This window comes from Felis catus, chromosome X, assembly GCF_018350175.1.
Source record: "Felis catus isolate Fca126 chromosome X, F.catus_Fca126_mat1.0, whole genome shotgun sequence".
Taxonomy (NCBI): Eukaryota; Metazoa; Chordata; class Mammalia; order Carnivora; family Felidae; genus Felis; species Felis catus.
The window spans coordinates 15,440,474-15,467,116 of NC_058386.1; the positions used below are offsets into that span (position 1 = coordinate 15,440,474).

The following is a 26,643-nucleotide window of genomic DNA, read 5'->3' on the forward strand; positions in this document are numbered from 1 at the left end:
ATAATTAATATAGGTAGATGGAGATAGAGACATTTGGATATATTGATACATATTATATAATATATTCATCAAAAATTAAATGCATATAAATCCTTTTATTCTCTAACTCTCTATGTTTATAGATTACAAAACTGCTTTTTAAATCATTCATTAAATAGTTTTAATAATTTCTAAGTTATTTGTTGATGTTTAGAAAATCTTGACGTGGTCTTTTTTTTTTTAAATATAATTTATTGTCAAATTGACTTCCATACAACACCCAGCGCTCATCCCGACAGGTGCCCTCCTCGATGCGCATCATCCACTTCCCCCTCTCCCCCACCCCCCACTGATGTGGTCTTTTGTCTGACATGGGCTATGACTGCCAAATAATGCCTCTGAGCGAGCGGTGATTTGGTGCAGGGAGCAGCCACACCATTAAATGGTTAGTTTAATGACTACATAATTGTAGCTTGTAGTCTCAATTCATAGGTAATTCATCTTAATATCATCTTGTTCATGGTGCTGATGCTTCTTTCAGCCTCTACTGAACCCACAGCCTTGACATCGGAAGACTTTCCGGCTCTTTGTTATTCTGCTTGAGACTTTTGTAGATTCGGCGTCTTTCTTATTTTCGCGACGGAAGTCCTGACAATCACTTATTAGAATTGTATTTGAGACGGGTTGTCTTATTTTAAAAAAAATTTTGTTCTCCTTCAATCCAAAGAGATTCACAAGCATCATTTGGTCAAATTTCAGGTTCCAATATTAGGAGGTTTTGCCTCATATTTGTCATTGAGCAACAAGCCCATTTTTAAATGATTTTTAAGGCAAGTGAATAGTATTTCTTCTTAGAATTGATATTTGCTTAGTTTCAAAGCGTACGTCCTAATTCTCTATCCCTTATAATATCATCCACCTCTTTTAGTATTTTCATTTATTTTGTTTTATATATTCAGTAACTTTTTGTCTTCATCATATTCATCTGCCAGCTTTATTAATTTTCTTAAGTTTATTTTTTAAAGTAATCTCTGCACCCAACGTGGGGCTCGAACTCACTACCCCAAGATCAAGAATCATGAGCTCTACTGACTGAGCCAGCCAGGTGCCCCTAATCCGCCAGCTTTACGATCAAAAGATTTCTTTCTTGGAGAGCTGAAGAAAGTAATTGACGTCTCAGGAAGAATAGCATTGACCCCAGCCAAATCTCTCAAAAATATTGTATTTTCCAAAGATTTAATTAACTCCATTTAATGATTTCTATGAAAGTGACTGTACAAGGCTAGCTATCGTCCCCAAACTGCCTCGGCAGCTTCTAATCCTACAGGCTGCTTGGGGAGACCCAAATATTCTCATTTTCATTACTTCAATTTCCAGATTTTCATCTGTCTTCTTTAATCCTTTCCAATTATTTCGTGTACGATAGTATGTTACAAAATTTATGGAGAAAGGATTTTAAGAGTTCTGCTTCAGTCTGTTAAATTTTTCCTATATTGGGCCAGATGATAAATATCTTAGGCCTTGCAGGACAGGGGTGTCCGTTGTAAGTATTCAACTCTGCTGTCGCAGCTAAACAGCCGACATGTCAAAGACGGTATGTAAATGAGTGGGCGTGGCCGGGTTCCAATAAAACCTGATTTATAAACGGTGGAATTTGAATTTTATGTGATTTTCACGTGTCACAAAATATTTGTCTTTTTTAGTTCACAGGCCATACAAAATCAGGCTGTGGACCAGATTTTGCTCTGATTTACATTTTTATTGCATCATCCAAAGATAATTGAATGCGGTGACTTATTTCCAAGTTAAAATATCCGGAAGTTTTCCTAAAATTTTGGTTGAAGTTCCATTTTTTTAATCAGGCAATAAGATTTTTTGTAAATATTTGTCATTTAAATAACTTTTTCTAAGCACCAACAATAGAGTTTAAGATATTACTTCTCTTGGTTGTATAATATTGACAAAAACCGTTAAACTACATTCAGTCTTGAATTTCATAATTTAAATACATTACTAAAATGCTTTTATGCAAAATAGTTGGAGAAGCTTAGATAAGTATTAAAATTTGTGTGTCCTTGTTTCATCTGTTTTCCTGAACATTGTTTCCTCATGTTACTAGATAGGTTTTATCATAAGGAGAATTTTAAATCTTGATTGCATTATTCTTTCTTCAAAGTTCTCATAAAAATTCCCTTTCTGAGAAAGCTTGATTACCTTTATCTACAGAGTAGACAATGTTTAAGATTCTGATTGTGTTTTTTAAATGATTTTTTTTGCTCTTTTGACATTTCGATCAAATATTTATGGAACGCCTTTACTATTTCCAAAGCTTTGTTTATGGAATAATTCTTGATACTATTTCACATTTTTCCTCATTGATAATGATGAACTTTTTTTTCTCAATTTTTAAAAAATGGTCATTTACTGGGGCGCCTGGGTGGCTCAGTCGGTTAAGCGTCCGCCTTCGGCTCAGGTCATGATCTCGCGGTCCGTGGGTTCGAGCCTCGCGTCGGGCTCTGTGCTGACAACTCGGAGCCTGCAGCCCGTTTCAGATTCTGTGTCTCCCTCTGTCTCTGCCCCTCCTCCGTGCGTGCTCTCTCTCTCTCTCTGTCGAGAATAAACATTAAAAAAATGTTCATTTATTTTGGAGAGAGAGAGAGAGAGAGAGAGCACGCACAGGGGAGGGGCAGAGAGAGAGGCAGACAGGGGATCTGAGGCAGAGCTTGAACTCACAAACCGAGAGAGCTCACGACCTGATGCCAAAGTCGGACGCTTAACCGACTGAGCCGGGCAGGCATCTCTGATAATGGTGAACATTTTTCTGGAATCATGAGTTTTAACAGAGTATGATTACCATTTTTATAGAAACACAGGGTTAGCAACTTTCAAATTTGAGCAATATAACTTTTGAGTCCATTTGCACCTAACATTTATGTCATTATTGTCCTTGGAACTGATTCTTGCGCTGTATCAAAGGACGTTTCAGGCTGCTTGTGACTTCTGCCACCACCAGAAGGTGTAACAGGCTGCGGCTCGTTATCGATCTTGTTTCTTTGTTTTCGCCCAAATTCAAAAAGATTCACGTTGAAGATATTTTAAAGGGACGTTAAGAAACTTAGGGTGATTTTATTGTCTCGCCATTCTCCAAAAACTCTTGAATTTGTTAATATTAACACATTGCGCTTACCACGTGCACATTTCAATGTACTAATAACAAACCAACACGTGAGTGCAACTGAGCACATGAGGATAGTAAGAAAATGATGGTTTTTCTACAGCACAGAGTGCTCAGAAGGAAAGTGCAGTTCAGCCTGGCCAACGTCCATACACTCACACACAAAGTTAACACTAACGAATCGTGTAATATCGCAAAGTGTTTGCCAGCCGCTGAGTGCAGCCACAGTGGATGCCACAGTAATTCATGAGGATCTTCGGAACTCCAAAAAGGGAAGGAAGAAAGCGGATACCCGTGTCAAGGACTGGAAGCCATCGTTCATTATGAAAGGATCAACTACGTTCATGACATGTGACAGAAACGTTAATGGATTAACTCGGGTTTTCTCTTATCTAAACTTGCACAGCTGAAATCTTCTCGGTCGTACTCCAAAGCTGTAGCTGTTTTTTTAGGCCGATTGCTGTGCAATCACAGACTCCTACAGAGATTGGACATAGTTGCCTTTGTTTTAAGGACACAGGGTGAGAGGGGCGCCCAGGTGGCTCAGTCAGTTAAGCGTCCAACTTCGGCTCAGGTCGTGATCTCACGGTTCATGGGTTCCAGCCCTGCGTGGGGCTCTGTGCTGACAGCTCGGAGCCTGGAGCCTGCTTCCGATTCTGTGTCTCCCTCTCTCTCTGCCCTTCCCCCATTGGCTCTCTCTCTCTCTCTCTCTCTCTCTCTCTCTCTCTCTCTCTCCCTCTCTGTCTCTCAAAAATGAATAAACATTAAAAAAAATTAAGGACACAGGGTGAGAGATGTGCAGAAGCATTTCCCTGAAGCCTGAACAGTGTTAGTCGCGAGAGTAAACGTTTTCACTTACAGGTTGCGCTGTGCCAGGCGGAGCACTGGATTCCTGACGACAGTGGTGTCCAAATATTCAATACGTTTTGGGGGGGGCGGGGGTGGGACGGTGATATCTGTGGCCCTCTCCAGCATGGTGTCCGGCCGTTTTCTTGCGTAGATCCAACAAGGGAGCCTGTGTCAAGCGCTGTACAAGTTTAAAAAATCAAGTTACACATAGACCGATGGCGGAAGACAGACAAGGAAACTGTGTGATGCGCCGCGTTCACACCAGAAACCGGCATGGACTCTGTGGGCAAGACAGGGGGCGCCTAGCTCAGCCGGGAGAAGGGAGAGAACGGCCGGAGAAGACTTCCAGAGGAGGTAAATTTGAAAGAAGGGGAAGTGAGGAAGAAAAACAGAGCATTTCCGGTGGAAACGATGGCAGGGGTGTGAGGAGGGAGGCGGGCCGACATGGCCAGTTGGGGTTGGGCGGAGACCAGAGGCCTCAGAGGTCATAGTGAGAGGTCTGGATTTAATCATGAGGGCCATTTGGAGCCACATAAAGATAGAAAGCAGAGGAATGATATAACCAGATTTCCATTTCCAAAGGAGCCCTTGACAGCCGGCTAGAGGGTGACTCGGACCAGTGCTGGGATCCAGGCCAGAAAAGCAAGTCACGGAGAGTGGAGGGTTGAAACGACAGACGGGACAGGCTGACCCTCTACACATTGGTGGCTCGGTGTACATCGGGGGAAAGAGAGGGAGTCATCAAAAAAGACTGCCAGATTTGTGGGTTTTCTGGCTTGAGGTACTGGCTGGACACCAGCACTATTGTTCAAGATGGGAGGCTGGGGAGGACACAGAGGATTTTGTGGAAGGTGAGTTCAGTTGCAGACCTGCTGAGCATGGGTACATCCAGAGACAACTGTCCAGATGGGTTGACTCCATGCGTCTGGAGTCCAAGAGAGGGTTCCAGGCAGGAGAACATAGATTTCAGAGGAGAGGGCCATCTAAATATGGGCAGTAGTTGAAATCTTGGGGATGGACTTATCTGTGGAGAAAGGACTGGGCGGGGAGAGGAAGGGAGAGAGGAAAGTGGAGATGAGGAGTGAGGAGGTAAAAGAAGAGGGGTAGTGAGAGGAGGAGAAGTGAGAGGAGAAGAGGTGGGGGAAAGATTGAGGGCAGGGCCTTGGGAAACCCGCCATATTTAAGGAGAGAGAGAGGAGGCAACCACAGGAAGCCCATGAAGAAGACAAAGAAAGAGCAAGCAAAGATCAGGAGGGACAGGAGGAAAGGGTGGTGTCACCTAAGTCAAGGGAGGAAAGCTCTTGGAAGGAGGCAGCGGCCAGCACTAGGTTGTGAACTGGATTTGGCAGTGAGGTCCCTCACTGCCTTAGGATGAGTGGTTGCAGCGACTTGCCAGGGGCTGAAGAAGAGTCGCAGTGGCTTGAATAATGAATGGGAGGTGAGAAGTGCATCATAAGAAGCTGGATTGAAAGGGACGGAGACAAATTGGCTCTGGCGAGATGGGAGAGGAATTTGAAGAGGGTTTAATTTGGAAGTGTTTAACCCTAGATGAGAGGAGGAGATGTGGGGTTTAAAGGGCAGGAGAACTGCGTAGCCGAAACACTGGGAAGGGGGGTGGCCCCCCTCCCAGGTGGATGTAAGGTGGAGACCCCCCTGACAGAAATGGAGGGAAGACTGTGAGGGAAGGAGAGAAAGAACGTGTCTGGCTTGGGTGGGGAGCGTGAAGGGGAGGGCTCTCTGCTCGGCTTCCATAGTCCCCGTGTTGTATGGGGATGTCGCCTGCTGGTGTAGATGACTTAAAATGTGCTGTGAACGTTTGAAAGAATTGCTGCGGAAGGTGGGGGGGGGGGATGCAATCAGAGAGTGGGACTGTGGAGTTGAAGATTTTAAGATTCTGGGGCAGTGCCTCTAGTTCTAACTACCCTGCCTGGCTTTCCGGATACTGCCGAAAGCTGTGATGTCATCAAATAGTAAATTAAAACTGGGTACCCTGTATTTCGTGCCTGGGGTTTTCTGGTTCCATTCCCTACTGCTTCCTACATGCAGCCGGCCACTGAACATTGAGAGTCACCTCTCCACAGTAGTTCACACAATCCCAATTTGGGACAGGAGTGGTAAACAACCAAGTGCAGCCCCAGTAGTGCCCCCGTCAGCCTTACAGGGTTATGAGTCTCTAAGCAAATCTTTTTTTTTTTTTTTTTTTTTTGAGTAGTCTCTACACCCAACATGGGGCTCAAACTCACGACCCTAAGATGAAGAGTCACATGCTCTACCGACTGAGCCAGCCAGGCGTCCCTGAGCCCATACACAATTCCTTTTGGATTCTTTGTCAACAGAGTTTACACAGTCTGGCTATCAGTCCCTGGAGTCCTTTCAGGCTAGCCTCGGAGCGTAACTGGATTCTCCACAGGCCCCCTGTGAATGGTTCCCTTTATCACAAAGATATTAAGTGCCCTTGAAGTCTGATTTCCAAAGTGACCGATTCGCCAGTCCCAATAGGTGTGATGTCTCTCCGAGCCTGGATGTTATCCCTAGTTCCTCCTCAGGCCTAGATGCTGTCTGGGCTTTTCTCAATCTGCCAATACCCTACTTTGCTGCTAAGCGCTCACCACCACTCTACCCTCCACCATCAGGTTGGTTCCACTGGGCATGGTGCTCCCCTGGCCAGTTCTGCCCACGAGATTCACTTTGGCAGATGCTTCCCAGTAGCAGCAGCCCCTCAAAGCCGGATAGTGCCACACTCCTTCTGTGCATCCACATTCCATGGCCCAGCATGCCTCTGCTCAGAGTCTCGGGGCTTCAGGTGGGACCCAGCCCAGCACAGCCGGGTTGTGCAGCTTCACACTCCCTGGCCTTCCGAATGCTCAGTCCTCCACTTGTGCCCCCCCCAACTCTGTCGCCAGCAGTCTCCTAGCCCCTGGAGACAGATGGACCCATAGCTCTAGGCGCTTGGCAACAGAATATCCATTCCTTCTGGTGAGCGGGCCTGTTATGTCACAGGCTGTAGACCCTCCAACCAGCCAGTTACTTCCCAAGTGACCAAAGGTCTGCATTTTCAGCATAAAATTGAAAAAGTCCCTCCACCTCCTTGGGTCCTACCCACCAGTTTACCATTTACCCGAGTAAATGCTACTTCTTCCATGCAGCCTTCCTTCATCCCTGTGAATAAATGTCTTTTTTTTCCTTCTCTAAACAGCCAGAGTCTCCCCTGGGCTTCAAATTCATTCATTCATTCATTCATTCATTCATTCAATAAATATTTATTGAGAATCTTCTGGGATCAGGCTCTGTGCCAAGCGCTAGCACACAAGAATAAAAACACAAGCCTTTTACCGCATAGAACTTTCCAGAGTAACTGGGAAACAGCTATGTACACGAACAATTTAATATTAAAAAAATTGCTGTGTGGTAGGTAGTATAGTCATTAAGAATGTGGACTCTGAACCCAGACTGCTTGGATCTGAATCTCAGCTCCACCACTAATTGGCTGTTGAACTTGGGCCAATGCTTTAGTTCTTATATCTGTAAAGTAAGATAGTAATAATACTATCTAATGATAACTACCTCATAGAGTCTAGACTAACAAAAGTGTTCTACAAATGAGTTCCTATTATTATTGTTGTTATGATTGTTTCAACCATTATAAGTACAAAGGGAAATTGGCTCCAGAAGCATTTAATCCTCTTGACTATATTGGAGTTCTTTATCTGTGTGTCTTATCTCCTTTACCAGATTCTAGTCCTCCAGGGAAGACATTTACAAACTACATAACCTTTGACTCAGCTCCTAGCGCTTAGTAGGTGCTCCATGAATATTCACTGGTCTCATGGAAACAGATTTGCCCAGATTTGGGTTAGCACCTGGGCCACTCCAATTGGGTATAAAAGTCACTGGAGCTGCCTCCTGCCTTCTAAACCAAATCCTGAGGGGCTGCATGGATCTGTGCTCAAAGCAAAGGGGAAAATGAGAATGAAGGAAAGGCTGTCTCACCCCGACATGCCACATTTTCATCCTGGGCTTTACGTTTATTCTTTCTCATGAAGGCCAGCTGGACTTTGGCGTTTCTACTTCCATGATGTAAATGTATTTTCAAGGGTTGGTTACTTGGCTCTTGAGTTCACTGGGTGGACCTCAGCACTCAAAAATCTATCCTGGGAGCTGTTAGCACTTTCTCACCCCTACCCCCTTAATAAACTAACTGAAAGAGAACAAGCACAAAGATCAGTTTTGAGGTCCACAAATGTAAGCAACTTATTGTTGCATAAGAAAATCACTTCTTTCTTCTTGAAGTAAATCGTCATTGACCTATTATGGAATTTTCCAGAAATTCCTCAAATTTCTTAAATTTTGAGTCATGTGGTTCTGAAAAGAAAATATGTCATGCTGGTTTTAATTTCGAATGGCTTCCAGTTTGAAGTCCTGGCAAGTTTCTGTTCTGGATTGCACCCTAGATGGACTTTGAATTAATTCTAATAAATGATGGAGATGAATAGCTTGCTTGTTGCCAACTTCACTGAAGTAAGTTAAAGCAAGTTGAGTTAATATATTTTTCTTTCCTACCTTGGGTATCATGTGCCTAATACTTTTGTTACTGTAATTTCCAGTCTTCTGTGATCTCATTAGAGAAGGGTTTTAAAAATACAATTGCATAAAAGATGTGCAGAACACTAATCATTAGTTTCTCAAGTAAATTTGTATTGTGGAGGAGAATTTTAAAAGAGGTATTGGTTAAAAACTGGAATCAGATACAGGCAAGAATGCAAAAGGTGTTCATATGCAGGGTGGCCGATTTTTGAAGGTGAAGGAATCACAGAATTTAGAGAAGGAAGTCAAATCGGAGCTCCTCCCACCCAACTACTTATAGAGTGCGAGGTCCTGTTGACAAGATCCAGGACTGCTTGAATAGCTCCAGAGAGAAGCAGGTGTCTGTATATCAGACTGTTGGTGCTCTACGCATATTCCCTTGACATTCAGTCTCCACCCAGGGATTCCAGCAACTCTGTTCCTGAGAGCATTTTTTTTTGTTGGAGCACATTCGACTCACATGCAGGGCAAGCCCAGAGTGGTGGAGAGTTTGTGTTTCTGGAAGCAGTTCTAAACCAATGGTGGTTGGGGAATTGGGGAATAAATCCCCTACCTTCCTGGTCCCTTGAGGGTAAACCTCTGAGGCGTGCTCTCCTGTCTCCCAGAGCTCCTGAGTGGGATTGACCTCCAGTCACCCACACTAGTAACTGGCTTGCTAACACACCCATTATTGTCTTCATTTCTTTCCCTGTTTCCCCTCTCCCAACCCGTGTTTCCTGGGATCATCTCTCAAAGAAACTATTTGCACTCGAATCCTTGTCCCAGGGTCTGCTTCTGGAAGGATCCCAAACGAAGATAATTCCTAGTTCTGTAACTCGGGTAAGATTTTTCCCACTTCTCTCTTGGATGACTTTATACATTTGCCAACTGTCTCTGGCCTGCAATTTCTTTTCCTTCTGTTCTTACCCCACATTGCTCCCAGATCTTCCTTCCTCCTAAGGCACTGCTCAGACGTATTGTTCCCCTACCCCACATTCTAAGTAGGAACACAAGTCCATACCCCTTTCATAATCTGGCCCATACTCCTCCCTAGACTTTGACCCACAAACCCTTGAATGTGTAGGGTGCTACTGCTGACCTATCCTGCTCACAGTTGCTAAATATTTGTAGAATCAGAAAGCTTAAGGGAAGGTGAGAATAGTCGGCTGGGTATTACAGTTCTACCTTTATCCTACTTAAGAGAAGTTCAAAGTAGTTTTTTTGCACTTACACATTTCCTGTAAATAGATTAGAAACAGTTTTCCCTTCCCTCCCCCATCCCCAGTTCTTTCATTCTAGAGATAGGGCTCATATCCATTCAATAAGAACACAACTCCATGTAACTCCGCATGTGAATGTCCTACTGTAGTTTCTTTCTTTTTCTTTCTTCTTTCTTTCTTTCTTTCTTTCTTTCTTTCTTTCTTTCTTTCTTTCTTTCTTTTGTAGTCTGTACACCCAATGTGGGATCAAGAGTTGCAGGCTCTGTCTCGGATTCTGTGTCTCCCTCTCTCTGACCCTCCCCTGTTCATGCTCTGTCTCTCTCTGTCTCAAAAATAAATAAACGTTAAAAAAAAATTAAAAAAAAAAAAAGAGTTGCAGTCTCTACCAACTGAGCCAGCCAGGCACCCCCTACTGTAGTTTATTATTAAAGTATTCTTAACTTTAATTCCAGTAAAACTAAACCACCAACTTTCCAATTGCTTTTCTACTTTGTTGACATCACAATAGGTACTGTAATGATAATCATTTGACAAATGTAGAAAGAGGGAGGGAGTGTGTTATGTGGGCCTGAGAAACATAACAGCCTCAGCAGTAGTTTGACTCTGCCCATAAGAGCTCGGGTGATATTGAACAAGTCTTGTAACTTCTCTGAACCTCAGCTTCCTTATCTGTAAAGCCAAGAGGTTGTGTCTAAGATCCATTCCAGAGCTAAGATGCCACTGACAAGCTACCATGATTTGAAGTTGTGGTTCCTGGGAATGAATAGGTAGTCAGATTCAAAGGCTCAGAAGCTACTCTAAATTTGCTCATGCATCTCATAATCTTAGTTTAGTCATTCCAAAAATTCACCTAATGTTTGAAGTCCTTAAAAATGATTATTGAGTATTACCCATCAGAACATGAACTAAAGTCAGCCACAGTCTTTGCTTCCCCTAGAAACTCTTGCCTCTTCCCTTCTACCAGTACCTTCCTGACCTTCAGGCTGGATGACTATAACACGCTTAACTTGGTCCTGGCTTTCTCTTGAGATAAATAAATATTAATGTGAAATGAAAACCTCACATGTAATAATGTTGGGATTAATGAGGTGCTGAATTGTATTCTTACTTTGCTATTGTTGGCAAGCTGAATTCAAAACCGTGGAACCATTTGTAAAACAGGAATGTTAGTCCAAAGTTTTGCATCCACCATGTGGCTTATTATTCTACCGAGGTGGGATGACAGGGCCCTCCACATCTGGGAGACAGGGCAGGCAGTGCTGGTGTGGTGTGGTCTGGGAGTTCTGGGTGAGCCCCCACTTCCAGCCTCCATGCTTGGCCAGTCACAAAGGAAAGAAGAGGAGAGGAGAAGAGGGAAGAGAATTGTTCTCACTTACCTAGATCTGGTGAAGGTGGTTGGGTAGTGTTGTCCATCTGACCGTTATTGGCCATTAAATTCTAAGCTGTCACTCTGTTCCAAGGTTAGTCTCCAAGCAGAGCTGAAAGGACATGCGAATTAAGCCTCATATGTGCAGTTTCTCACATATTCATTGCAATAGCTCTTTGGGAAGGTGTCGCTACTCCCATTAGACATATGAAGAAACCAAGTCTTAGAAGAGCAAGTGACCCACCAAGGTCACATACATAGTTGGCAAGTCAGCATTTAACTCCAGCAGTCAGTGCAGCCACCACCCATATTACCCTCAGAAGCCCAGGAATATAATCCCAGATGTGCCTTTTCTTCTGCCCCATGTGGCAGGTGGGAGTGGAAGTTGGAACCACCTTTAGGGAAGGTAATTTATATTATGTGTCAAGACCCCTTAAAGTGTTGATGCCTTTGGACTGTGTAATTCCACTTTTAGGAAACTTCCTGGAAGACATTTCCTGAGATGTGGGTGATTACCAGAGATTAATGCAAAAAAGATGCTTATTACAGTATTATTTATAAAGGTGAAATGCCTTAAACCCCCCTTCTAGGAGAACGACTAAACCACTGCAGCAGAGGCTCCAGTTAGGCCAGAACAGAGATGCAAACACGTGGGGTGTTCCCACCCTTTGAGTATAGGTCTGAATTAACTCATACACATGGGTACTTGAGCTGAAAAAACATTAACTCAAGCCCACAGTTGAAGTTTAGATTATACAGGTCGACTCAGTAGGGAGGAAGAGGATGCCAACAGAAGCTAGCTTGTAGGGAGGGACTGTAGGGCCCCTCAAAAATAATTGTCTTAGAAAAGAAAGGATTTGATGTGATAAAGTGGCTTCAGCAACATAGCCTGAGATTCTAAGAGAACAGAACAAACTCTCTTGCCCCCGACATTCTCCACCACGGCTTATCAACCACCAGCTCTGGACCTTCTCTTGGGGTCTTGTCCTGATGATCAGTTTGGCCTTTTGACATACTACTCACCTACCCTTGGCTTGTTTTGGGACTACCCTCTCAGCTTAAGTCTTGCCCTGGACTGCTGTATCCCTCTTTCTATCGGATATGCACAGATATCTAGTAGCCATGAAAATAATGCTTGGGAAGAGTTTTAAGTGGAATGGGAATAATGTTAGATATAATATTAAGCAGGTAATGAGGGATGAAAAAAATCTATGTATATAAGAGATGATTTTCATTATAAAAACGCATTCAAAATACTGGAAAGAAATATGTTAAAACCTTAGAGTGGGGTTATGGGTGACCTATATTTCATTTTTATTTAACTTTTCATTTTCCATGAACATGAAGGTATTATTTTATAGTTACAAAAGAGAGGTATTTAACATGCACTCTTTTTCTCCCTCCTAAAAGGCAGGCAATGCACAAATCTATTAAATTTGGGTTGAAAAATAGATGGAATTGGCTTGGAAGTCACTGAAGCGGCCCATCTGGTTTAGCTGTATTGGACGAGAACCAGTTGACTGCTTAATTTGGCATCAGCTTGGGCCACTGGTGCTTTTATGCAACCTCAGGGAGAGAACTGAACTGTTCCATATCTGGAAAACTGAGATGGTACCATCCTGATATAGGTGGTCCAAGGGGAATAGTTTTGTATGATGTGGCAAATTAATGTTTGCAAAGAAAACGCCGTTCTGTTCTTCAAATGTTCTCAAAAATAGTTTGCCGAAACTAGACAGCCTTCCTGTCCAATTGCAAAAGAACTTTCAGTTCTCATTTATAAGTGAAACTTGAATCAAACGTGGATCAATAAGCCAAGCGTAACGGTGAGGATTTTGTTTAGATATTGATGTAAGCAAGCACATACATTTATATTCTAAATTCAGAATTTACTACTTGAGCCTAGTCAACTCCTTTTCACTATACAGCAATAGTTTATTTGTAACATGTTTATGTTCTTATTTTTCCTTTAGCCTAGGAACCACGAGCAGTCATGTATTCAATTTTGTACTGTTGCTTTGCACAAAGTCAAAATAATGCATATTCTCCCCTTCAACTATATTGCAATTGAGGTTTAAATGGTATACCCTACTTCCTCTCTGCCTAAACATAAAGATTCACAGTATATTGTTGGCACTTATTAAGTATATAAGAAGCAGGGGCACCTGGTTGGTTCAGTCGGTTCAGCGTCAGACTTTGGCTCAGGTCATGATCTCGAGGTTCACGAGTTCGAGCCCCACATCAGTCTATCTGTTGTCAGCACGCAGAGCACACTTCGGATACTCTGTCCCTCTCTCTCTGCCCCTCCCCTGCTCACACTCTCTCTAAATAAATAAATAAATAAGAACCAAAGATTTTGGGGGCCCTCCAGTCACATCTCCAGTTTTATAGTACCATTTCTCCTCCCTGAATTTTTGCTTCCCTTCATTTCCCTGTCACCAAGTTGTTTCATTTGCTGTAGCTTGAATAGCTGAGTAAGAAAAGAAATTTGTTGTCTTCCTTGGCACTGCCTACAGAGGTGGCAGCCATCTCCTATTTGGCATCATGGCTGCCCTCAGGCCTCTGGTGAAGCCCAAGATCATTAAAAAGTGGACCGAGAAGTTCATCAGGCACCAGCAAGACTGGTATGTCAACATTAAGTGCAACTGGTGGAAACCCAGAGGCATCGACAATTGGGTGAACAAAAGATCCAAGGGCCAGACCTTGATGCCCGACAGTGGTTATGGGAGCAACAAGAAGACAAAGCACATGCTGCCCAGTGGCTTCTGGAAGTTCCTAGTCCACGACGTTATGGAGCTCGAAGTGCTGCTGATGCTCAACAGATCTTCCTGCACAGAGGTAGCTCATCATGTCTCCTCCAAGAACCACAAAGCCTCTGTGGAAAGAGCAGCCCTGCTGGCCATCAGAGTCACCAATGCCAATGCCAGGTTTCCCAGAGAAGGAAATGGATAGACAGACAGCTTATGTGCACGTCGTGTTTGTCTTACTAAAATCATAAAACTATAAAAAGGCAATTGTTTGAAACTCTCACGGGGTCCTTACTCCAGCATACAAACACATTCACGCCTCTGCTATCTTATTTTTTTTTCAATATATGAAATTTATTGTCAAATTGGTTTCCATACAACACCCAGTGCTCATCCCAAAAGGTGCCCTCCTCAATACCCATCACCCACCCTCCCCTCCCTCCCACCCCCCATCAACCCTCAGTTTGTTCTCAGTTTTTAAGAGTCTCTTATGCTTTGGCTCTCTCCCACTCTAACCTCTTTTTTTTTTTTTTCCCTTCCCCTCCTCCATGGGTTTCTGTTAAGTTTCTCAGGATCCACATAAGAGTGAAAACATATGGTATCTGTCTTTCTCTGTATGGCTTATTTCACTTAGCATCACACTCTCCAGTTCCATCCACGTTGCTACAAAGGGCCATATTTCGTTCTTTCTCACTGCCATGTAGTACTCCATTGTGTATATAAACCACAATTTCTTTATCCATTCGTCAGTTGATGGACATTTAGGCTCTTTCCATCATTTGGCTATTGTTGAGAGTGCTGCTATAAACATTGGGGTACAGGTGCCCCTAGGCATCAGTACTCCTGTATCCCTTGGGTAAATTCCTAGCAGTGCTATTGCTGGGTCATAGGGTAGGTCTATTTTTAATTTTCTGAGGAACCTCCACACTGCTTTCCAGAGCGGCTGCACCAATTTGCATTCCCACCAACAGTGCAAGAGGGTTCCCGTTTCTCCACATCCTCTCCAGCATCTATAGTCTCCTGATTTGTTTATTTTGGCCACTCTGACGGGCATGAGGTGATATCTGAGTGTGGTTTTGATTTGTATTTCCCTGATGAGGAGCGACGTTGAGCATCTTTTCATATGCCTGTTGGCCATCCGGATGTCTTCTTTAGAGAAGTGTCTATTCATGTTTTCTGCCCATTTCTTCACTGGGTTATTTGTTTTTCGGGTGTGGAGTTTGCCTCTGCTATCTTAAAACAGCACTTCAACAAACATTTCCAGGTTAAAATGGAGACTAGGTGTTGATAAGCTAAGGGCAAGTGCATTGCTCCTTGGGCTTCTAAACTTCCAAGGGTAGGAGAGAAGAGGGGCCTCAGAACTCTGAGCCACCCTCCTCCTCCAACACTCACAGTCTCACCATTACACTCTGTCTTGAAGACCACTGGGGATCATGCCCTCCTGCCCTCTCTCGGTTATCCACTGAAATGTGTCCTCCCAAAATTCATGTGGAGGTCCCAGCCACTGGTACCTCAGAATGTGACCACATTAAACTGCATTTAAGGTCTTTAAGGAGACCTTTAAGTTTAAACGATGTTGTCAGGGTGGGGCTCGACTCCCATATGACTGATATCATTACCAGAGGATGAGGTACCAAGATGCGGTCGTCTGCAAGCCAGGGAGAGAGGTCTTAGGAGAAAACAACGCTGTTGGCACCTTGATCTTGGACTTCCAGCTTCCAGGACCGTGAGAAAATAAATTCCTGTTGTTGAAGCCACGCAGTCTGCGGTACTTTGTTACGGCAGCCCGAGCCGACTGATACAGCCTCCATCTCTGTTTGTGTCTGAAGCCCAGCACCCCCACGTCACCCCTCTGCCCTCCAACGCTCAAACCCCGTGGCTCTGTACAGCTCCTCATCCAGTTTTCACATGGCACATTGGAACCCAGTAGCGGGTTATGAAGTCAATTTCGTGAATTTCAGCCAGCAGATGAAAAATGAAATAGAATAAACCAGAAGAGAACAAAATACAGCGGAACGGCACAGAAGAGGAGAGAAGAAAATAGGAAATATCAGATGCAGTACGTGTAGTAGAGTATCACCCTGGTGAAGTCTTTATTTCCATGCTATATGCACATATGTGTATCCAAGGTCATGCTGTAAACTGTATTTCATTCTGTGGGTCATGATAAAAACAAATGAGGAAGCAACTGACCTAATGTGACTCCATATTCTGTCTCTTTCCAAATTCCAAACACGTCCATTCTGGTCGATCATCAGCAAAATCCCCCATGCGCTTAACCTCCTCAAAATGTTCTGTTCGACTTGCCCAAACCAAAACTAAAAAACACAAATCTCACAAGCATAATATAACTGAGGCAAGGACAGATGTTATTAGGTATGCTCCAAGCAGAAAAACTTTTACTTCATTTTGACCCTCATTGGATTTATATAGAATACCTCTGTATTCATTTTTGAAGGAAAGAACAAAATTAAAAAGTATGTATGAAAGGCTAGAAATATAACACTGAAAATTATATCTAATGTTGAAATACAGATTTTGGGGGGCACCTGGGTGGCTCAATCAGTTGAGCATCTGACTCTTGATTTCGCCTCAGCTCATAATCCCAGGGTTATGGGATTGAGTCCCGCAGTGGGCTTTGTGCTGAGCATGGGACCTGCTTAAGATCTTCTCTCTCTCCCTCTGCCCCTCTCCCCTGTTCTCTCTCATGCGCTCTCTCTCTCTGTCTCTCAAATTAAAAACAAAAATCATTATAAAATGCAAATTTTAAAATCATAATTTTTTCACTGACTTTTTTCTTTTCTAAAAGCCATTAATAGTAAGATGAACCATTAACTTCATAATGGCTTTTCAGGCAAAAAAGAAACCCTATAGAGTTGCACGGTTCAGTGTGGTAGCCAGTAGCCATATGTGGCTACTTAAATTTAAAGTAATTAAAATTAAAAGTCTAGTTCTTTAGTCTCCCTAGCTGCACGTCAAATGCTTGAGAGCTACATCTTCTATCTTACAGAACTTTTCCACCATCATACAAAGTTCTAGTGGACGGCACTGCTGTAGAGTTTTCCTGAACGAGAGGTGACAAGGGAAGGTGGCTTGAGGGCAGCCGTGGCTTGCAAAAGCCCTGGAGAGCAAGTTGCTTTGGAGGAAACGGATTTTAACAAGTGGTGGGTACGGATTATCGTTGGATCTTTACCTACTTCAAGGGAAGGAAGTAAAAATCGGAATTGCATAAAAATGGAGCCCTACAACGGTAGACGTATCAATACAAGACAGCAAGATTGATAATTCGTGTGAAGAGCTGGCTGTTGTCAAGCCCCATGCTAAGTGCTTTACAGAAGATCTGTGATTACAACCCTAGAAAGTAAGACTTAGCCATTTTCACCGGCGAGAAAATTGAGGGTCGCAGATGAATTTCTTCAGAGTGGCCCAAAGAAGCAGTTTCCGAGCCTCCTTCTTCTTCCGTTTCTCCAGCAGTTCTCAACTGGAGGTTGGAAAGATGGGAGGCCCGGAGGGGGCGTCAAGAGGAGCTTTAGCAGCACTCGGACTCATTGGAAAACCAGGAATACTTCCTACTCTCAGGGAACACTTTCCTGAAGCTCTCCCTCCTCCCCCCCCCCCCCCACATTCCCCATTCCCACTGAGCGATTAATGCAAAGTCTTCCCTAGACACACAGAATTAGATGTCTGAGTAGGGTGTAGAGCCAGGGAACGTGAATTTACCAAAAAACTCTCTGGGTGATTCTCATTTGCATGCTGTAGTAAAGAAAATTGTACCACACCATGAAAAAGATTGGCAGCAAACTTGAAAATCAATTAAATATTTAGTTAAATGAAAATAATTGTAAATATGTTTGCTACATCGAATGCAAAATCCAAAACCACATCTTGAAAAAGAATACTTATGTCATAAATACAGCATAATTGAGTTTTATGACCCCAGATTACATTAGCATGAAAAGGGCTACATTTAATGAACTTAAAGGTAATCACTACTAGAATTAAGAATCACCTTCCAAATCACCACTAAAGAAAACAGAATCATGGGGCGCCTGGGTGGCGCAGTCGGTTAAGCGTCCGACTTCAGCCAGGTCACGATCTCGCGGTCCGTGAGTTCGAGCCCCGCGTCGGGCTCTGGGCTGATGGCTCAGAGCCTGGAGCCTGTTTCCGATTCTGTGTCTCCCTCTCTCTCTGCCCTCCCCCGTTCATGCTCTGTCTCTCTCTGTCCCAAAAATAAATAAACGTTGAAAAAAAAAATTAAAAAAAAAAAAGAAAACAGAATCACAAAGCAAATGACAAAAAAATGTAGAAAATAGCAAATAAGCCAAAAGATTCCAGAAATAAGAGCAAATGCACCAGTGCTTCTGCTGATCATAAATGTTTTATTTTTAGTGTTTATTTATTCTGAGAGAGAGCATGAGCACGAGCAGGGGAAGGACAGAGAGAGGGAGAGAGAGCGCAGATTCCAACACGGGGCTCAAACCCACGAACTGTGAGATCATGACCTGAGCTGAAACCAAGAGTCAGACACTTCACTGACTGAGCCACCCAGGCGCCCCGATCATAAATGTTTTACACTCTGTAATACGAAGATGTTCACATCGGGCTAAAAACAAACAAAATATGATCATGTGCTCCTTAAAAAGGACAACCTAGGACATAACCACACAGAAAGGTTAAAATTAAAAGGGTGACTAAAGACATACCAATCAAAGACCGACAAAAGAAATCATCAGCGGTGATAATACCAGAGGACTCAAGACAAAAACATCATTCAAAATGAATATTTATCAAATACCGGGATGAGGGAGGACTTTACAAGCTTAAGACAATGAAAAATATGTCAAAGATCTTTTCGTAAGGAAAAAGTTTACTGGACTTAACTGTATAAAAATTTCAAATGGTTGAATAGCTAAAAGCAACACAATCAGTTGAAAAGGTAAACAATGAACAGAAAAATATTTTCCACAGATATAACACAGAATTAATACTTTTCATATGTAAAGAGTTTATATAAATCTCTGAGAACAATATTAATGTAAAGATAAACACTTCAAAAAAGGGTATGGACTGGTCCAATCTAAATCAAAGAAATTAGACTTTCAATGAGATTATTTGCTTCTTTCACATTAACCATTTTTTTTAAGTTTTATTTATCTAAGTGATCTCCACACCCAATGTGGGGCCCGAACGCACGACCCTGAGATCAAGAGTAGCGTGCTCTTCTGACCGAGCCAGCCAGGCTCTCCTGGCATGGGCTCTTAAAAAAAAAAAATCCCATCAAGAGCACTGGATGAAATATAAATTGATATCTTATCATTTGGACATGATTCCAGCGCCAGCTCTCCCGTGCTTTTAAAATGTTCACTCTTGGGGCACCTCAGGGGCTCAGTTGGTTAAGCACCTGACTTCTGCTCAGGTCATGATCTCATGGTTTGTGAGCTCAGGCCCCGCTTTGGGTGAGCCCGCCTCTGTCTTCCTCTCCTTCTCTCTCTGCCCCTTGTGGGATTCTTTCTCTCTCTCTCTCTTTCTGCCCCTTGCATACTTGTATCCTCTCTCTGAAATAAATAAATAAATAAATAAATAAAATGTCCACTCTTTTCAAAACAAAACAGATGAACACATGGGAAGGGGTGGGGAGAGGAGAGAGGGAAACAAACTACAAGATACTCTTAATGACAGAGAACATACTGAGGGTTGATGGAGGGAGGTGGGCGGGGGATAGGCTAGATAGGTGATGGGCATTCAGGAGGGCACTTGTGATGAGCACTGGGTATTGTACGTAAGTGATGAACCACTGAATTCTACTCATGAAGCCAATATCACACTGTGTGTTAACTAACTAAAATTTACATTAAAACATGTTTTAAAAAGGAAAAAAATATTCACTATTTTTGAGACAGTAACTCCACCTCTGGGAATCATGCCTGTGAATGGGCAGAATCAGAACTGTCAGACCAAGATTTATGAATAAAGACTTGCAGGAAAAGATTCTTTATAATTGAAATAATGTTTCTTTCATTCTTTTTTTTTTTTTTAAATGAGCTCTACACCCAATGTGGGACTTGAATTCATAACCCCGAGATAGGAGTCACATGCTCTATGACTGAGCCAACCAGGCCCCCTATAAATGAGATAATTTTGACGGAGTCAGAATATTAAATGATGGTGGAATACTTCATTTCACTTCACTTCATTTCATTTCATTTCATTTCAATTTCATTTCAATTTCATGTTTTTAGAGAGAGGTCTCACTATGTTTCCCAGGCTGGAGTGCAGTGGCTAGTCACAGGCTCGATCTCACTACTGGTCAGCACAGGAGTTTGACTTGCTCTGGTTCAGACTTGGGCCGGCTCACCCCTCCTTAGGTGGTCCCCTTGCTCCGAGGTGGTCACCATATTGATACTGAACTTAGTGTGGACACCCCATTGGCACAGCGCACTGCAGCCCAGTGATCCTGGGCTAAAGCAATCCTCCTGCCCCAGACTCCTGAGTAGCTGGGACTACTAGGCATGCGCCATTGCGTGCATGGTGATGGTGGAAATTTTTAGAAAAGTATGGTGTATCCATAAGGCCCAGTATTCTGATTCATCAAAGTTATATTTGAGAAGTTGTTATTAAGATAAAAATGATGTGTGGTACAATGTTGAATAAAAAAAAATGTATGCCATATTCTATGAACTGGATTCTCAGTTGCATACATAGTATCATCTCAACTAAATTAATAGTGTTTGCCTTTGAGTAACGGGATGATAAATTGTTGTTTTTTTCTGCTTCAGAATACTTTTCTGTACTTTCTAAACTTTCTACATTGAACACAGGTTACAGAAAAAAAATCTGAGCAGTTTCTTCAATAAATGATGTTGGGAAAATTGGATATTCACATGCAAAAGAATGAAATTGTACCTCTCTTATGCCATACACAAAAATTAACTTGAAATGGATTAAAGACTTAAATGTAAGGCCTGAAACCATAAAACTCCCAGAAAAAAACATAGGGGAAAAGTTCCTTGACATTGGCCTTAGCAATGAACTTTTTGGATAGAACACCAAAAGCACAAGCAGCAAAATCAAAAATAAACAAGTGGAACTACATCAAACTACAAAGCTTCTGAACAGCAAAAGAAATAAGCAACAAAATGATAAAGCAACCTATGGAATGGGAGAAAATATTTGCAAAACATTATCTGCTAAGGTGTCAATATCCAAAATATATAAGGAACTTATACAACTCGATAACATAAAAAACAAATAATTCAATTTAAAAATGGGAAGGGGGGCCGGCTGGCACATGATGGAACATGCTACACTTGATCTCAGGGTTGTGAGTTTGAGTCCCATGTTGGGTGTAGAGATTACTTAAAAACAACAAAAAAAAATCTTTAAAATAAACAAATACATAAAAATGGGCAAAGTACCTAAATAGACATTTTCCCAAAGAAGACATACAAATGATCCTCAGGCACACAAAAAGGTGTTCAACATCACAAATCATCAGGGAAATGCAAATCAAAGCCACAATGAGTCAGAATGACTATTATCAAAAAGACCAGAGATAACAGCGTTTGCAGGCCGTGAAGAAAAGGGAACCGCTTTGCTCTATTGGTGGGAATGTAAATTGGTAGAGCCACTATGAAAAACAATCTGGAGGCTCCTCAAAAAATTAAAAATAGAACTACCCTGTGGATCCAGCAATATCGCTTTTGGGTACATCTCCAAAGGAACTTAAGTCACTATCTCAAAGACATATCTGCACCCCATGTTCATGCAGCATTGTTAATAGGAACCAAGACATGGAAACAACCTAAGGGTCCACCGATGGATGATGAATAGATAAAGAAGATGTGATATATATATGCAATATTACTCGGCCATAAGAAAGAAGGAAATCCTGCCATTTGAGACAACATGGACAGACCTTGAGGGCATTATGCTAAGTGAAATACATCAGACAGCAAAAGACAAATATTGTATGATCTTACTAACATGTGGAGTCTAAAAAGCCGAACTCAAAGAAACAGAGTAGCTTGGTGGTTGCCAGGGGCTGGAGGGTGAGAGAAATGGAGATTGGTCGAGGGGTACAACACCCAATTATAAAATGAATAAGTTCTAGGGAATCTAATCACAGCCTAGTGACTACAGTTAACAATACTGTATCATATACTTGAAAGTTGCTAAGAGAGTGAATCTTCAATATTCTCACCACACACATGCATGTGCACACACACATACACACACACCCCAAAGGTAATTATGAGAGGTGATAGATGTGTTAACTAACCTTATTGTGGTAATCATTTCATAATACATACATGTCTTAAGTCATCACATCGTACGTCTTAAGCTCACACAATGTTCTATGTCAATCATATTTCAATAAAGCTAGAAAAAAACACCAAAGTACAATAAAATTAATTTTAGATTATAAATCATAAAAATAAAGGAAAAAACCTGAGCAGAAACAAATCACTCTCACTCTGCAAAATCTTTAGTTATAACCCTCTTTTATTAATCAGGATTCTTGGCTGCAGAAACTGCCCCTGGCAATCTTGATTGGCGAAAGTTAATATGTTACAAGGATTTGGGAAACAAAAAAGAAGGCTTGGAAAAGCCTGGTTAGCACTAAGTGGTGTCTTCATATGCTTCTATCACTCAGGTTTCGAAGACCCGGGTGAGGGCAGCCCGTGATCCAGCCTAGGTCACCCGCCTCCATCAGGGTGAGGCAGCTGTCCTGTTAACTGCCCTGAGGCAGGTAGACACCACCAACACAAGGCAGAGTGCGAGAAAGGTGAGCCCCAGACTATTAGGACGCTGTTGGGATGGGGGATGAAATCCTATTGAACTGAAATGTGTGTGGTGTCATGACGATGTGTCTTTTGTCGAAAACTCGGCTTCTGGTGGACCTTCTTCACCATTCCTGTCCTATTCATTCCTTACCTCCTGGAAATGCTGCATCTCCCCTCTCTAGTCTTATGCAACTTTCTCACCCAAGTCACCAATCGAGTGGACTGTCCGATCTGGTGGATGTTTCTCAGGCTTTCTCTTTGTAGATATCTTAGTTTGGGTTGCCCTAAAAGCAGAACTTGAAACAAGAATTCGAGCGTAAGTAGTCTGTTTGGGAGGTGAGCCCAGGAAGTACAGGCAAAAGAGTGAAGAAGAAAAAGATAAGGGAAGGAAGCCAACATGGTGTGCTATGAGCAACCAGAAGCTTACTCCCGCTCCAGGGAACTCTGGGAAATGGTGTAGAACATGCAGCTCAGAGTTATGTCACCCAAGGGGCAAGGGAGCTGGAGTAGTTATACACCAGCTTCAGTCAATCATCGGTGAAAGGCTGCTTGAGGGGGAGTGGTGTGCCTTAAATTCCCTGGCACTCCCAGCCTGCCGCCCATGGGCAGAGCAGATTCTGGAAACTAGAGAAAGTCCAGAATCAAAGAGATGCAGGTTCTGGCAGTTGGAAGTTTGGCTGCCTCTGCTAGGAAGTGCTATGACAATATGGGCTTGGCACCAACAGCATTTGCTATATTAGACATTTCTGTGTGTCGTTTCACATTACTTGTGACTCTTGGAAATTCTTCCTTCCCTTGGATACTGGAACATACCACCCTACTTGTTTTCTGCCCTCTTTTCTTGCCACTTCTTCCCATTCTTCTTCTTGTCTTTTTTCCTATACTTAGATATTGGTAATCTGCCAACTGTTGTCTTCCCTTCCCACACAATCTCCTCGTCAACCTCAACACATCCTGGCCACCAAATCCCATCTATAGATGGACTGATCTGGATCGATATTTCTAGTCCTGCTCTTTTTTGGTGGATTCTAGACCCGGCAGCTTAACGAACATCTCCACTTGGGTCTCGTGAGCACCTTAACCCAACCCGTCCAAAACTTACCTCTCCAAACCTTATGCTCTCTCTAAATTTCTCTCTCCCCTGAGTGCCCTCTCTCAAAATGGTACTATTATCCATCCAGGTTCCCAAGCCAGAGAACTAGGATCATCGTTCCTTCACTCTTCCTCCTCCTCACCTCTGATGCCTAATCGGTCACAAAGTCTCCTGACTTCTAATCTCTTCTCTACCCTCTCTAGCTTTAAGGCAAACTACTCGATGCACCATGCTTAATAAAGCAAGGTATAGAAGGGATTCTTAGCTTTCCCCACAACCTTCCATTTGCTCCTTTGGGGCTCATTCCAATTCCTGAGCCTTTGTGGACTTCATTACTATCCCTTTGTCTTAGAAAGACCTCAGCTTCCCCGGCTCACTTCAAAGTGTTTGGTGCAGTCTTGGAGCTGGTCTTAACCCCAGAACATTCCCACTCTTGGTAGGATTCTGAGTCAGTTAGGATCCAGTTCAGTAGTGAATTACTGAAATAAAAAATCATTGGGGCTTAAAAAGGCTACAAGTATATTCATTTCTTATATTAAAAGAAAATCTCTAAAGAAAATCAGTCCAGAGCTGGTGTGCCCTCCACCATGGGTCTCAGTTTCTGCTTCTGAGGGGACCCAAATTAAGACAAAAGGGTCAAAATTCACCTGGGGCATTTGATTCAAAACAGTAATTCCCCTGAGCGCAGTTCTTTAACAACATGGTTAATTTTCAGGCATACATAAATCTGCAGAGGTCAGAAGCCCTAGCAAGGTTTTCAACGAATTTCTTCTGCGTGTAGAACTATGACACCATACCACTGTGTAGCAACCTAGAAGAGGCTTGGTCCTGAGGGGAACCAGATAATGTGACTTTTTCCTTTTGGGGTTCCCAGGGACACTCCTGGCCACAATTCCACCCACCACCACCAAGCTCTAACTTCTCAGCATCTTTGTCCCCCTCTTCCCCTCAGGCCTACTCACTCTGGAGCCCAGCAACCATCTCACTGGCTTCTCCCAGCCTCAGCCCAGGTCCAAAACTCACCCATAATCTGAGGGAGGTGTCACTGAGCTGTCAGAGTCACAAGAGCTGATGCTGAAACACCTGAGGTGTTAAGTATTAATAATAACTTGCTGAGTTAACTCCACCCCCCCCATATATTTACATCTTAATGGGAACAATCGGGAACCAGTGTTTTTTTCATCACTTGGCCTCAAAGACAGTGGTGATAATCTGAACAGCACCCTAGGGTAGACAGTTGAGACTCCTCAGGGCTATAGGTTCCCAGTGCAGGAATTCTGGCTACTCTGAGAGGCCTGCCCTCTGCCTTAGGCCCTGCTGGCCAGCCTGGGGCTGAGGGGTCTTTATCTCAGCCACACCTGCAGTCCACACCGCACAGTGCTAGAGAAACCACTTTATGCCCTTGAAGAAGGGATGGTGCCAGCCTGATGCCCAGGGGGCCAAAGCAGGATTGAAAACCAGTGCCTAAAAACAGAAAAATGTGCTTTTTATTGGGAAAAATTCTAAAACTACATACAAGTGGAGACTCCAAGTAATCAGGCTTAACCCAGATAGTTAACAGCCAATACTTGCTATTCTTGTTTTATCAGGTACCCCACACTTTTTTTTGTTTTTTAGCCAAGTTTTCTTTAAAGCAAATCTCAGTTGTTATGCCCTATCACTTCAGTGTGCGTCCCAAAAGGTTGGAAGGAAAGAAGGAAGGAAGGAAGGAAGGAAGGAAGGAAGGAAGGAAGGGAGGAAAAGATTTTTCTTATATAACCATAATGTTATGATCACAGTTAATAAAATTAGTAACAGTTCATAAATATTATCTATCACTCAGTCCATATTTAAATTTCTAGATAATTGGGAAAATAGAGAAATACTTTTTAAATAATGGGTCCTTTTTACAACATCAGGAGAGACAGGTTTATGGGAATAAATTTGGGAAGCAGAAATTGTACCCTCTTAGACCCCCGCAGAAAACCCAGTTGACCTAAACTAAGGTGGTGCAACCTTGTTACGCTGAAAGGCAAATTATCTTCTTATACTTCTTCAGTCTTCTTTGTATCAAAGGCTCAGGGAGAAAATGATGAGGATTTTGTACATTTGTGCACAAGCCAGGAGTTGTCCATTAACTTTTGAAATGATCCAGCCACAGTCTACTGAACTTGAAACAACTGCCAACGATGGAAGAGCTTTTCCTGCTCAGCCGGAACTAAGGAAAAGTGGTTTGGGACAGTAAGTGACAAGTCAGAGAAGAGAAAAACCACCATAACTCCTGCCAGCTTGCCTAGAAGAGAGTTCGCTTTAATTTGATCGGTTACAGCTTCTCCCTGCTGCAAAACGAGTCTTTTCTAGTTATGGCTAGTATGTTTGAGTTTTCATCACATCCCAGCATCTATTCTCAGGACTCGATTTAGGTCTTGGCTCATTTCATCCCCACAACCTTGTGAAGTAGGAATGATTATTGTTCTCATTTTTACAAATGAGGAAATGGAAGTGCAGAGGAGTTCAAGGATAAGTTGGGCAAAAATCCTCGGCCAGTTATAAGTGGCAGAGGCAGGGCTTGAACCCAGGGCATCTAGGTTGGGACGAAATGCTGTAATTTCTATTCACATGATCTCATCTGATATCATTGCTTTCACTGCTCAGCTCTGTTCCAACACTTTTCACACCGTCCAAATTAATTTCTGCTTCCTCTCTTGTTTTTCCACATAAAGCCGTGAGCTCCTTGAAAGCCAAGGCTGCTATGTCCCAACAGGGCTTCCTTGGTAAATGGCAGACATTTATTAAATGTATGTAACCGGGCCAGGGCTTGGGTGAAGAGACTGAGGCACTCACTCACAGTGCAGAATTTAAGAGGGCTCAAGAACAAAAACAAAAACAAAC

At 42.8% G+C, this 26,643-nt stretch overlaps 1 protein-coding gene across 1 annotated transcript; it reads left to right on the forward strand.

Moving 5' to 3' along the window:
• Positions 1-13,693: 13,693 nt before the first annotated feature.
• Positions 13,694-14,101, forward strand: LOC101089331 (60S ribosomal protein L32-like). Its single transcript, XM_045051093.1, has one exon. The coding sequence runs from the start codon at positions 13,694-13,696 to the stop codon at positions 14,099-14,101; it is 408 nt and encodes a 135-aa protein (XP_044907028.1).
• Positions 14,102-26,643: the final 12,542 nt, after the last annotated feature.